General features: G+C 40.3%; 1 protein-coding gene across 1 annotated transcript; it reads right to left on the reverse strand.

Annotated features, from left to right (window-relative positions):
• Positions 1-1,167: 1,167 nt before the first annotated feature.
• On the reverse strand, positions 1,168-13,797 carry LOC138204801 (putative helicase mov-10-B.2). Its single transcript, XM_069160312.1, has 21 exons — positions 13,770-13,797; positions 12,869-12,994; positions 10,510-10,720; positions 10,057-10,143; positions 9,172-9,334; positions 8,909-9,057; positions 8,218-8,385; positions 7,937-8,046; positions 7,633-7,832; positions 7,231-7,334; positions 6,515-6,612; positions 6,330-6,428; positions 5,818-5,923; positions 5,213-5,327; positions 4,931-5,122; positions 4,449-4,517; positions 4,234-4,359; positions 3,921-4,009; positions 3,713-3,811; positions 1,693-1,761; positions 1,168-1,200 (listed from the first exon to the last, which is right to left on the reverse strand). Exons 1-20 carry the CDS (start codon positions 13,795-13,797, stop codon positions 1,734-1,736), a joined length of 2,367 nt encoding a protein of 788 aa, XP_069016413.1. The 3' UTR covers positions 1,168-1,200; positions 1,693-1,733.
• Positions 13,798-14,639: the final 842 nt, after the last annotated feature.

A 14,639-nucleotide genomic window follows, 5' to 3' on the forward strand; every position in this document is an offset into this window, starting at 1 on the left:
AAGTCCAATCCTGTGTTATGACCTATGCAGGTTCAGTATTTGAGGAAGTCTGACATGCTGCACTGTTCCTCCTCCCCGTCATTTCATTTCAATAACTGACAAAAAAAAAAGAGCCCATTTTGCAAGGATAAAAAATAAATAAATAAATAAATAAAAACCATTATCTGCACCTACATTTTAACTTGGCTCGCACCAAGTTGGCGTTCTTCTTGGTCTCATTGTTCAGCAACTCCAGTTCCTCTTTGTTTCCTGAGAAAAATACAAGTTCACATCACAGAAGAATTTCAGCTTACGTTGTGGTGAGTTTCATTAAGCTGCGTGCTGTGAAAGATTAATGTGACCTCAAGAAGGATTGTTCCGAGTTTGTTTTTTTTAGGAGATAACTGGAAACATCTTGTTTGGATCATACAGTGTTCAACTTTAAGGTCTGGCACGAATCGCGTTTGCATTTAATTGTTAAAAGTGACATTAACGTCCAGGTATTTATCATCACTGGAAGAGCGTTGGGGAGGAGGGCAGTCGCGTGAAAATACTCAAATATGAAGGGACATTTTCATTCGTGTTGTATCTGAACATTTTTGTTGACACTCCATTAAATAAAATGATTGTTACAAAAATGTTTTTGTTTTTTTTCATGTGTCTCTAATTTATATATTTAACAAATTTAGTCTTGTGATAATTTGTTAATCCCATCAATATTATTTGACATCAAAATATGGCAGACCACTTAGGTAGAAGTTAGGAAATCAAGTCCAACATATCTTAATAACATGGTGTGAAGTGGATGTGAAACGTATTATCTGGGAGCATGTATGTGTATTCAGATTCTGTAGCCATGTCTGTGTCTCGACACGAAGTTAAACGTTCATTTTAGTCCTAAACTGCTGAAACATTTCTGTTGCTGTGCATTCCTCTACAAACTGATGAAGGTGTTTGTCAAATCTGTTTACCCTTTGTGTTGTTCTGTTTGTTTACCTGGTGTCACTTGCCCTTAAGGAGTTGACAGACGCCTCAAAGCATCTGCATAACAGTGACAAGATCAAGTTTTCCCTACCTCCAATAAACTGCACTTTTAATTATGAAAAAAAAACCTCACTTACTCTTGTCCTGGTTTGGACCGGAGAGGACGGCGCCATGTCTCCTCTTCACCTCCTCTGCTTGACAGGAGATGTTTTCAATGAGGCTTCTCACCTCCCCCACCTACACATGGATAAAAGTATTCGCATAAGGGGAGCTTGAAATGACCAAATGACAATAAACAGCATGTGCTTGCAGTAAAGCTGTGGTGGGAACTGGTTCGACTTCACAAACACTTGTTTCTGCGCCTCGTGCATTTTCTGCAAACTGAACACGAGTTCTTCTCGCAGGCACTTTGTTTCTGGCATCCAAAATTAAATGAAGTGACACCGTTAACTGTAACTATACAATTTATAGTGTTACCTTTACAAAGCACACAAAAGGTAAAAAAAACAAAAAAATTGAATTAATTAAATAATACAAATTTGAGTTGTTTGTAGGGAAGCATCAGAAACAGCGATCTATAGAGGAGTGTAGGAGACGGGACAGGATGCGGGACATGTTTTTAGACCGAGCAACAGGTGCAGCAGCTGAGCACAGCAGTGGGTTTTTACTGCTCCAGGTGATTCGTGTTTACACACGTCCCTTGCTCCTTAACGCATCCGTGGTGATTACCGTTTTGAACAAGTCCTCCATGTTGACTGTGCTCTCTGCTGTCATATTACCCTGCTGCTGCTGCTGCTGCTGCTGGGGGGGGAAAAAATAAGAGGGAAATAATCACCCTACTTTACAAAATTACACACGTCACTCCAGATAAAGTCTCTTGAACGTTTTTTTTTTTTTTTTTTTGCTTTATTGCTTTAACATCGCCTATTCAAAAAGTAAAACGCCGCTTTCATGCACCGCATCTGCCGTGAAGTAAAACCAGCTGGACGTATTGGCTATTTTCAATCTTTTAATTTTTAATCGCTGTTAATGATGCAGTCTTGCGTCTACCACGTGCCCGTTATCCGTCGCAGCAAAGACGAAAAGAAGACGTGCTTTATATCACGGTTACTTTCGCTATGACGCTCGACTTTACCTGCAAGTCTTTGTCTTCTTGTCCGCCGAGCACCTGTGGAATAAAGAGCGCGTGCACGCAGGCGCGCCGCCTTCACGGACCAAACGGAAGAGCGGCGGCGCAGGTACGCCGACACACCTGGGGCGACTTAAAGCGAGTTAACTCAACCTTACTTTGACTTCATATTCTGTTAACAATATAATGGGTAGCTGATTTCCGAGGCCAACAAATAAGCTACAAACTGACTGACCAATCAGATCACCGGGAACACAAGTCGTCATTCTTACTGGATCCCGTCAGGGACAAAAGAGTTTCCGTTCAACGAGTTTTCCGTCTGTCACTGGTTTTAAAAATGAAATCGAATAAACTGAGGGATTGTTTACCGCATTCATTTACAACGTCATTGTAATAATAGCTGTAACCGTGCGAGGAAAAAAAGGGGTGACTTTATGATAGTTAGAAAATAAAATAAAAAAAAACCCTCTTTTGCTTTTGTTTGAAAAATAATCCACACACTGTAAAATGTTCCCTATTATTATAAATGCAATATTGTGGTCAAACAGTCTGAAGACTCATACAGTTCATCATTAGTCTTAAATATTTACTTTCATTATATTTCTGGGGTTTCAACAGTTTGTTATTCAATTCTAGTTGTGTGATTATATGGTTTACATATGATCTGGTGGACAATCACTTCTTACTGTCAGTATAATCGATTATACATGCAGGTATCACTGCTGCATCTCGTATAATATTATGTGCACTCGTGGTTCTGACAATGTTGCTTATAATTGTAAGTAAACCCAGAGTTTCCAGAGCCAGTTGGATGGCCAGCTTCGTGATACTGATTATCGAGGACAACCCTGCGAACCCCAAGAGAACCATACTAAGTTAAACTTGATTCATGGCACAGGTCCCCCGGGGATCTTCTGACGCTGATTACGGCACAAACTCCCTCATGTGCCAATCATTGCAACTGCGGAGGTTAAACCTCCACCCTGATGGAAGCATCTCGAACTCATTGTGTAGAAGATGCAGGGGGTGTCTTACTGCACTCCACTGAGTCTATAGGAAATTAAGTAAGATAATGCAGTCTAGCTCTGGCTTGATTCAAGTGATGAGGATGTTACAGATTAAAACCATTGATTTTATGTCAAATACTTTTCTAAAGTTGATTTTCTTTTTTTTGAAAGGATTATGTAAATGCATTTTTCATTAAAACATTTATAAGTTGATAGTAAAAAAAGAGAAAAAAAGACAAAGATGTTAATTCATGAATAGGATTTCCTGTAAAAATTATAACGTCTGAGTGGTGAAGAGCTGCACAACGTTATCACACACCTCAAATCTGCAGCTAGCAGCAGATGGTGACGGTTGTTATTTAACCTGTACAAAAATGATAGAATTAAAAAATGTGATATGTTGGTTAAGTCATTTATTTTGATGTCAATTACTGGAGCGAAAGATGAGTGTGTAATTTCCTCCAACAGGCTCCAACTGTTGCAGGATCCCTCTTCTCTGCGGGGTGTAGTACAAAGGTGGACAGATGAATAGGACAGTCGTCGAGGCCATCTTTAGACATTAGAAAGACATGCAGTGCCAAATTGCGTGAGTATGTGTGAATGTCTTTATTACCAGAGGGCTGGTGAGTGGACAGTAGTCAGTGTATCTTCCTCTGCATCAGAGACTGTAATGCCACGGTAACCTCCTTCTTTTGAGCAGTAGTCGATAAACCTAAAAGAAAAGGTCAGCTTATCGGGCATGTCGGAGTTATATATTTATCTCACCCGTTCTCCTCCACAGAAAGAGAATTAAACTGATGTAGTCTGATGAAGAGCCTTACTTGTTCCAGGTTTGGTTAATTTTCAAGACCCTCGGATCTCCCACCACAATCAGTAGAGCTCGGGCTCGAGTTATTGCCACGTTGAATCTCTAAAACCGTTTAGTTTCAGTTAGCGTGCAAGTATTCATGTGTGATTGGGACGTGGTCAATTAGTGCTACCACATTTGCCAGCAGTAGTTTTATAGAAATCCAATTCATCCTCATGAATATGCAAATATTGGCAAAAAATATACTTGAAACTCTCGAAGGCTTATGACATTTACTGCAGCTGTCTAGCCCAAATTATTATCATTTTTTGAGTCGTTTTTCTCACCTTCTCATCACTAACGAAGCCGAGAGTGAATCGTTGATCATGTTCAGTCAGTTTGGGATTGCTGCGCACTGCAGACACCAAGATCACATTGAACTCTTTTCCCTGAAATTTCTCTACTGTGCCAACCTGCAAAAAAATACACGCAAATATAATATTACAAAATCTTTCTCAAACATGTTTTATGACAAATGTACAGTCGCTGTCTGTCTTCATACAGTTATGTTCTTCAAGTTCTCCTTAATGAGATCTTTGTCCGTCTGAAGGGCTGTTTGGATTTTCTCAACCTGTCGGCACGCAAAAACAGGACAATGTGAACAGAATTACCCTTTTCACTTGTGCTTTTGTGATAATTATAATAATCATTATTATTGTTGGGCATTGCAGTGTTTACAAAAACACATACTCCTTTGTCTATAACTTTCATCGTAGCAAAATCATTTTCCTAAAGAGATTTTTACTTTAGTAAAAACAGTATTGCTGAAGGGAAGCATTATATGGACATTTATTTAGTGGAACTAAATGCTGGACTCCAAGATGACACCCATTCAGTCCAATGTTAGTTCTTCACCCAGCACATATGACAAAATTTGACCGTCTAGCATCTCTTACTCTGAGTTACTGTGTTGAATGGTGCTTGGGTAGAAATGGCAGAAATGTCATTCAGGTCTGTCACAGAATATCATATTAACATACTCACTTGTTTCCTGTAGGGGGCAATGATGCCAATCTCTCCTGTTTCAATTGTGTCCACACCCTTTTTGTGAAGGGTGTCAATGAGGGATTTTAAGTATTCCTTCAATACCTCCACCTCTGCCATGTTGTAACCAGACGGGCTATCGGGTTCACGTTCATACGTTCCTGCCACTCCATGGAAGATCATTGGGAAACCCTGAGACCCGGAGAGAGAAATGAGAACAGGGGTGGAGAGAGAGAGAGAGACGGAGAAAAAGTGCATAACGTGTATGTGTGTCTACATTACTTTGTTGGGCAGGAGTTCCCATTTTCTGTATAAACTTTTCTTTTGATGGGCACAAGGCTGAAGTTCTCCTCTGTAGAAGAGCTCGTTGGGAATTTTCAGGATCGCGGGATGGGACCTGAGAGGGAATGAAGAGGAGAAGAAGACCACCGAAAAAATGTGACGCAGGGACAACAGGGTTCTCCCAACAAGTATAAGGCTTCGGCGTGGCACCCACGCCATTTTGGGCATCACTTTATCTGAATTATTTTGGAGAGCATCAAAACAAGCTAAATTATTTTCTTCAGATTCAATGTTTGTATTTATGAATCTCTTAAGCGAGTTGTATAGTTGGGCTCTTTGGTTGCTGTTTGTTTAATATCTTTATTTAACTTTTCCAAATTTGGGGGGAAATTTGATCCAAAAATGGAAATCATAATCAAAATGTGAAATTGTATATTTTTTGTTGAAAAATCCCCCACCAGACAGGTGCACTAATGTTTTCCACAAACGTATGGAAAACGCTGGACAAGTTCAGCCACATGGGCGTGGCTAAATAGACATTTCAAAAACTGGTTTAGAAATAACATCGTAACAGGATAAAGCAACAAAGAAAAGCAATAGCAGACCTGTAGTTCTTCAGCAGTTTGGTGACGAAGCGGTTGTTGAACCCGTACGTCTCATGGTACTTGTACAGGCTGATATCCCTCATGAGTCTCTCCAACAAGGACACACCTGCACAGAGTCAACTGCTTCAAACCTCCTCTGGTACGGGCATTAATAAACAGCATTTGAACAGTAAACTCATGATCTCTTTAGATTTAGATCGGATTAGATTTTCACTTTATTAATCACGCGGTGGGGGAATTTACTCGTCACAGCAGCGTAGAGAAAGACAAAAAAAAAAAAGTGCATACAGCATGAACAAATTTACAAATACTTATGAGATATAGGAAATAATGATGAATTAGTAGCTGAACAGATCTTCAGCTTTCGTCATTACTTTCACACGTTGCATTCGATAAAGTTTTGATACATCAAACACTTGAGAAGTAGAAAACGAATTGGTCGTTTAGAAGCCTGTACACATGCTGTATATTGATACATAGAGTGTGTCCCTATATGTATACGCGGTGCTCACCCAAGCCATGTTTCTCTGCTATCCTCGATGTGATGGACGGGCCGAGTTGTTTAGGATCTCCAGCCAGCACCACCTGGCACGTCTGCGGTCTCAGTAAACCTGCCGAGCAACCGCAGAAACATTAAAGCAACATACAAGCGGGATATCAAATACTGTTTGTCAAACGAGCCGAGTGTTGTCGTCACCTGCTATAGGGATTATAGACTCCGTTTCTGTAGCCTGGCCTGCCTCATCCAAAAAGATATATGTGTAATGACCTGGAGGAATCCCTCCGCTCACCAGCCTGATGTGACAGAGAGAGAGAGCTCATCTTTGTGTTCAGTATTATTCACTCAGTGTTATAAAGAAATTGCAATTGTGGTAATAACTGTTTGTAATTCATTTCTCAATTAATTTAAAAACTCTGAAGGTTAAAGTGCAACTTTTTGTACCTACTTACTGACTGTATGAGTGTTATGTGGGTGTATGAATCTGCAGATAAGACCCAAAACAAGGTGCTCTAATAATAAGCGCACAAGTGGAGATTGTGAGAGTCCACATTGAAGGACAGAGGAAGAGTGTTACTGTAAACTACGCCCGGCTATAGCTCGGTGTCCGCTTGTGTTAGCCAGGGGATCATATAAAGAACACCGTGTCTGTCATTAGATGATTCTCAGCTATTGACCTGATATGCATGTTACCACAATACCTGCCGCTGGCACACCTAATTGGAATGCAACCATTAATTATATTGTTAATAATACACATCTGCCTTTTTCCTGCTGTAACATGTCAAAATAAGTCAAATGTGTTACTTTTGAAAAATGCTCATAGGCAAGAGTAAAAACAAAAGGTGAAAAGACAAATTTCCCCTGTAGATTTAATAACATTACATCAAATTCAAACAGTAAGACCACTGTACCTGCCCACAGTTATGAGGGTGGCGGCCATGATCTGATAAGTCATCAGCTCCTCTTTAGGGGGGATTTCAAGTGTGTTTGTTTCCCTGTTCAGGTTGCAGCAAGACTATGAATAAGGACAAAGCACATATAAACATAAAAACATACAGTGCAGTTAACATGCAAAGAACAGAATGAAGTTCGATAGCGCTAAACAGAGCGAATGAATACATCATTCAGAATAAAACGTCCTGCTTCGCTAATTTGATTCCCTGCTGACACACGGATGTGAGAGCAGGACTTAATATAGTCTGGATCTACTCACTAATGTACTACGTGTTCATAATCCTTGTAAGAAATTGTGGTTTATGCGAGTTCATAAATGTTCATATTGTGTTTGGGTCCAAATAAAGAAGAAAACAGACCTTTAGATTTTGGGGAATATTTGCCACAGGGAAGTTTAAGGCGTAGAAGCGATACACTTTGTTGCTGTCGATCTTTCCTTCCAGGATCTTCTCACATAGGTGATCAGTTGCGCTGTTGGAAGGAGCGCAAACCAGGACGTTGCACACACTTTGAGTTTTCACAATGCGCTTGATGGCTTCCACCAAAGTCATTGTTTTGCCTGAACAAAATACAAGTAAAATTCATTATTTCAGATGTAAAAAAAAGAATCATAAAAACAATTCACCATTAGAGGGCATTGACACAGACATGCTTGTACAGTACCGGTGCCAGGTGGTCCAAATACCAGGTACGGGGCAGGTTTGGCAGTAGAAGCTACAATATGTTGAACGGCCTTGCACTGCTCCGGGTTATTCTCAAGGTCTGGCATCCTACTAATAGAGACACAGAGGTGCAAATGAATATCAGAGGTAAGTTACATTTAAGTCAATCAGAGTATATTTAAATTTGTAGGGACAGGTGGACCGCATCAGTAAGTATGACCCCGTCTGCATTTCACATTTTGATTGGTTTTCCTGGAGTTGTGACCTTAAGGGAAGTCTGACCTGTGCAGATGTGAATGGTGGGATGAAAACTGCCCGGTCGGGAACAGCACCTCCTTTAGCCTGTACTTGTACGCCAGCTCAGCTGCTCTGTGCTGCATGCGCAGGGGCGTGCGGTTGATACCGAAGCTTACACGGAACTTCGTGTCCTTCCTGAAATGTCTCGGGAAACTGCAAATTCAAGTCACAGACGCAGGAGTCGTAGCGCACACTGAACAAATTCGACAAACGAAAAATAAAAGTAACCCAGAAAACAAAAATGACTTTAATGCCCTGTCAATGTAGCACCAAAAAAAAAAATAGGACCACAACATTTTTTCCATTTTTCAAATGATGCTTTTGAAGAGACCCAATAATCATGGGCATCTTTGGTGTCATTGTCTTCCATTTGTCTACAAAGTCAGTCTAACCACAGAACCCCGACGCAAAGTAGCTTCTTCCTTCATGCTGGATTCCTCTCTGCTTAGTTTCCATAGTACTGTATTATGTAGTTGGAAATTAAACTCTTTTGTGGCTGTAAAAATATTCCTTCATGTCATCCCTTGGAGCAACATGCAATTAAATAGGTCTCTTTATAGACCTCGCAGATGATTTTATTCTGCAGCAATACAGATGATGGTGCAGACAGATTTAATCCAAATGAACAATTACCAAACAACAAAACTGGTGCTGTGTTAAAATCTTTTGTTCTTACTTTTCTTTGAATCTTAAGTAGACTTGCTCCACGTCCACATGAAGAACCCAGCCGTGGTACAATTTATCTTCTTCTGTCTGGTTTAAGGGAGTCACTTTCACCTGGTTCCCGGCCAGCATCAGCGGCGAGATGCCGGCGATACCGGGAATCTGATGACAAAAAAACATTTCTGCGTAACTTGTGGTTTCATTCCGAGTTGTTGAAGTGCGTCAGGTTCTGCTGTCAGGTTTCATGTTTTGTTGCGTCTGTACGAGACGTGTCACCTTCAGAATGAGAATGTCTTTGCTGCTCTTGTGTCTGAACATTGCCGCATTATCCTGGTTGTATTTGTCAATCTCTGTCTTCCAATAGAGCTCCTCGACATGAAGCAGTAAGTGGAATTTCTTGTCGTAGTTGTTCCAGTTCAGAGGTCTCCACAGCAGGCTCCTACAGAGACACCGGAGATGTGAAAGGAGCACTCGCCCCAACAAACACTGTTTTCTGCCCTGAAAGAATACAGCTCCAATCTTGCGTGCAACCTACATACGAGTTCCCTTTACACCGAGAGCAAAAAAAACACGCAACTCACTACAGCATGTCAGATTAGCTTGAGAGGTTTCGCTCAATGTTTTGTGATAAACAGCTCATTTTTCGGGGTCGACTCGAGCGAGACTGTTTCAAAGATGAGTCCTGATTAAATGAGATTCATTTTCCTTTCCTGTAAAGTTTTCTGTAATATTCTGCATTGACATTTGTTTGGGTCTTTATGAAGCTGAAACATACATCTGCCCCAAAATCTGAACTGGTGTAGATAGATAGATTACATTACATTTAGCTGACGCTTTTATCCAAAGCGACTTACAATACACCGATGGTACAACATCGGGAGCAATTTTAGGGTTCAGTGTCTTGCTCAAGGACGCTTAGGCATGTGGACAGGAGGAGCTGGGGATTGAGCCACCAGCCTTCTGATTAGTGTGCAACCCACTCTACCGACTGAGCTACAGCCTCCCTGGAGATAGATAGAGTTACTTTATTAATCCCACAAGGGGACATTTTTTCGCTACAGCAGCATTATAGGTTCAGGAAAGCAATAAAACAACAGAACAGACTCTGAAAATAAGCCCCGCGGAATTAAACAAATATAAATAAATAAACAAAAGACATACGTTTCTGGTTTACGGAGGTTTTCCATGTTGTTGGGAATTGAATACATCTTCAAAGACACCACATCCTCCAGCAACACCTCTCCACCCCTGTGGAAGTGAAAAAAGGAAAACAGAACAACCATTACTCAAATGACTCATAACACTTCGTAATCAATATATGTTGAAGTCTGCAGTACGTACATTTGGATGTTGTCTGAGTGATTGGAGACTGTCAGGCAGAGTGAACATTCTGCCATATATTTTGAATGACACAGGCTCATTCTGAATCAAATTATACATCGCTTGAAAGCACAGCATGTTAAGATACCTATACCACAGCAACACTAGTCACTTACTTCTGTTGTACTAAATAAGAGTCCAGGGAACAGAATGATTCCAGGCTTGTAGTCTTTTTGGGTTTTTTTGCAACAAAGTGGGTAGATGTTATGCGCTTAATTGTATATAATAATATACCTGTTAGCAAGTTTGTCGAGGATACAGGAAGAGTCCGTGGATGGCGGGAGGTGCTCCTCATTACAGGATGTCCGATGAATGACTTCCAAGAGGCGCATGATCTCAAACTTATCCGAGGACTGCTGGCTTGTTTCAAACTTAAAGATTAGTAGCTGTTCGTAGAAGCCTGCATGGTCAGAGTCAAAATGGACCTTGAATCTATAGACTTCTCCTAGGAACAACACAGAGAGGTGAAGAAATGAGGAATACGTGGGAGGATGTTACCGTGACATGTAAATTAAACAGTATTTTACACCACATGGAGTCACAAAAACAGTTCATGTTTTCTGTTAGTTTCAGTGTTTTCATAGTCCAACCACCTACTGTGTGTTGTAACATCTGTGCAAAGCCTGTAAAAGGGTTATGAGCTGGACAGAATCGACACATACTAAATTTTAATTATACAAATGGCAAAAAGTACTTCCCTATCACATCCTTAATCAATTTTGCCCATTTTGGTTTTACTAGATCCAGGTAGACGATGCACAACTGCTACCTGCGGTATTTGTAATTCTTTTGTCTATTTGAATCTATAATTAAGAACGGTGCTGTAAACTGCAAATGTGTCACTACTGTCAACATCCAAGAACCAACTGGCAGCTTTGTGTGTATTCTTCATACCTGGGCCAAGAGTATGTTGCCTGATACTCCTGATAATGTTTCCACAGCAGTTTCTGACAGTGAAAATGTCCTTTACGAGGTCTGAAGCCTCAAAAGTTAAAGAAACTGTTCTGATACCAGAGTTTTTCACTGTAAACGGCACAACTATCTGTTGGGGGGTGGAAACGAGTTAAATGTAAAATGTCAGAATTATCACAGCAGTGATTGGGAAACGGATATACACATGCACGGGGAAAAAAACTGAAAAAAAGAGTTAAGACCATAGATGGTGTGTTTTCATCACAGTAAATTCATTTCAGAACACCGGGCCTGTGTAGCACGGCAGAGTATTTGTGAACTCATACAAGATCTTACGTCATTATGCGCTCGCATTTGCAATGGTGAAACTTGACCAACATTAATTTAACCAACACTATACGCTTGTATTCAGATGTAATGCAAATAGAACATCAGGATTATTACTTAATAATCTCATAGGTTTCTCACCTTGGTCATTTAAAAAGCATGAATTAGCAGTCGTCACAGTCTGTCTCACCTTCTTTTCATTGACAGTGAGGCAGATCTTCTCTTCTATCGAGGCAGGGACTGATGTTACAGTGACACCATGTTTATTGGGGATTAACTGAGCCCTGTGTTTTTGGATGACAAGTAACAAAACAAAATTTGCTTAAAATGATTTAAAATGCACTGCCAAACAAAAGCATCACTTCAGTTGCAAAGCTGAGGTTATACCACTTCCACTCGTATTCATGTTTCCATCAAGGCTCATAAACTGAAGAGATTTTTTAAAAAGATTTCAACCAATCAGGTTTCAGTGTTGTGAAGTTCAGCCTGCGAGTTCATTTGATATATTTTCTAAGAGGTTATTTAGGTTAGGTTAGGTAGTTACTTTATTAATCCCCGAGGGGAAATCTATTTTCGCTACAGCAGCATACAGGAAGCAATAAGATAATAATAGAATAATAGAAAGCAATAAAATAGCAGTATAAAATATAAAATGCACAGTATATATCTATATATATATCTATATACTCATACTCAGTCTACGCCGTAGAGCAGGGGTGTCAAACATACGGCCCGCGGGCCGGATCCGGCCCGCCAGGGGGTCCAGCTCGGCCCGTCGGATGACTTTGCGAAGTGTGAAAATTACAGAAAGACGTAAATTGCATTTCTACGAGAATATGGAGGTTTATGAGTACAAACGTTTTGTAATTTTTTTTAATCGATCCAGTATATTGCTTCAAAAACAGCGTAAATGCGACGTCTGCTCCGGAGGAAGAAGCGCTCGCTGCGAGGGAATCTGCCGAGGAGAGCCCCGGCAGATAAACAGTGGGCTGATGTCTGAGTTTTTGCTCTTTATGTTTCTAGTTTATTGTAGAAAGACCTCAAAATAGGGGTTTATCAACCAAAAACCTTCACCAATGATTTAAACAGAGAGAAATATTGTCATTATGTATGCGTTATTATACTATGATTTTACTGGTCTGGCCCACTTGAGATCAAAGTGGGCCGTATGTGGCCCCTTGACTCAGATGAGTTTGACACCCCTGCCGTAGAGTGCTTGAATGTCACGGCACGTTACGTCTGATTGCACTCGTCCGGTTTCAGAGCTCTCTTACTTGTATTGCTGAAATAAATTTGCCATCTTCAGACGGGCTTGAATGTTTGTGTGGGCGTGTTGAGCCACCCGTATTTTCACGGTGGGTGTGTTTTGTGGCCCATTCATGCAGCCAGATGTTCCCGCTCCTCTCTTTGGGACAGACTCCGCTGCAGGCGACATCTGAGGCCTCCATCTCTGTGGTGAACTCATCTGGACCCGACAGAACTGAAACACATTGGACAACAGATTTTTATATTCAAAAAAACAAAAAACACTCGGATTTAATTTCAGGTGAAAGATTCAATCAAAAATAAAAAGAGGCCCGAAGTTCACTGAATCTTGAACACGAGATGACTGAACTTTATACCATTTCTATCACAGCCTTATCAGAATTAACTTTCAGGGTGCAGTCATCTGTGTTTTTTTTTTATTTGATTTGATCATCTTAAAAGATTTATTATCATTTTATCCGCTGGGAGGCACGTTAGCTCGTTAGCTTCAATTGAGTTGCATTTGAACTTGGCAGGAAAAAAAAAGAGTAAAACATTTTGCATTATTTATTTACTTTTTTTTTAAAACTAACTGCGCAAATAAAAACAAATCCAACCAGCCGGTCGGAGACTAAATGTTCAGTCTGTGTTTTATTTACAACAATCTACCAAACGATGCTTCTGAATACGTGCTAGCTTTGCTAACTAGCCAAAGACGCCGGCCCGTCGCTACACGTCGTCTCAACAAATCTTAACCACCACAACAAACAGCAGTCATGTGACACCTATTTAATTATTATTATTTTTATTTTTTTTAATCTAATCTATTTATTTCAGATATACTTACGTTACAGATGGAAAAACGAGCTCGACAAGGTGAATTCATCGTTGAGTTTTGATTTGAAAATTCCCAACATCCTGGCAACTAATGTACGGAAGCTCGAATGGCTCAAACGAAGGTTTGTTTTTTATTATTATTTCAGGACGACTTTTGCGTTCCGTCCCGTTACTTTGTTCTCCGGCGGTGTGTTGGTCCATGTCGGCTGTAACACTCAGATACTGCGGGAACTAGAGACGATGTGACAAGTTGATGCATTTAGTGCTCGTTCATGTTTAAAAGGCGGATCCGCGACAATAGTTCAGCTTCTGGTTGTGAGCAGAGCTTTCAATTGATCAGTTGGAAGTGTCCCTGAAAAAAACCCAAATATATATATATATATATATACATATATATCAAATTAAAGTACACTAAATCAAAACCTCAGATGGTTGGGTTTTTCTGGAGTATATTTTTAGACTTCAACACATTTTTTTACCTCAACAGTAATTATCTCTCCTTTTTTATTCCCCCCCTCCACACCTCTATGATAATAACTGCACTAGTGGCAACCAAAGGCTCGCCCAGCCCTTATTTATACTGTTTGTTTAATGGTAAACATCCAAGTCAAACAGTCCTTCGTGCACTGCTGTTGCCTGAGCTGTAACTGCAGCGCTCTTATAACTCAGTCTGCACAGGTGCAGCTTTATAACAACAGCACTTTCACATATGATGTACTAGAAATTTATTGGAGTGCCTGTTGTGTATATTCTAATTTTATATGCCCAACGGCAAGACTGACACTTTTAATTAACATGATGGTAGAGCTCAACCCCACTCTATGCGGCTGGTTTACAATATGCCAATTGCAATATCAAATATAGGGAGGAAAATTGCTAAAGGAATCAGACTTTCTCCAGGTCCAATTCAAAGTTAATTACATTGCCCTGAAATTTCACGTGCATTGACAAAAAACAACCACATTCTGCCAAAATGAAGGCAAGCAGGTTTGCTTTCTACACGCTGACTCACTAAATGTACCATTCCTACACTTCCGTGTCAC

This window comes from Embiotoca jacksoni, unplaced genomic scaffold (assembly GCF_022577435.1).
Source record: "Embiotoca jacksoni isolate LCO1_2020_lvr unplaced genomic scaffold, fEmbJac1.0.p SCAF_10, whole genome shotgun sequence".
Taxonomy (NCBI): domain Eukaryota; kingdom Metazoa; phylum Chordata; class Actinopteri; family Embiotocidae; genus Embiotoca; species Embiotoca jacksoni.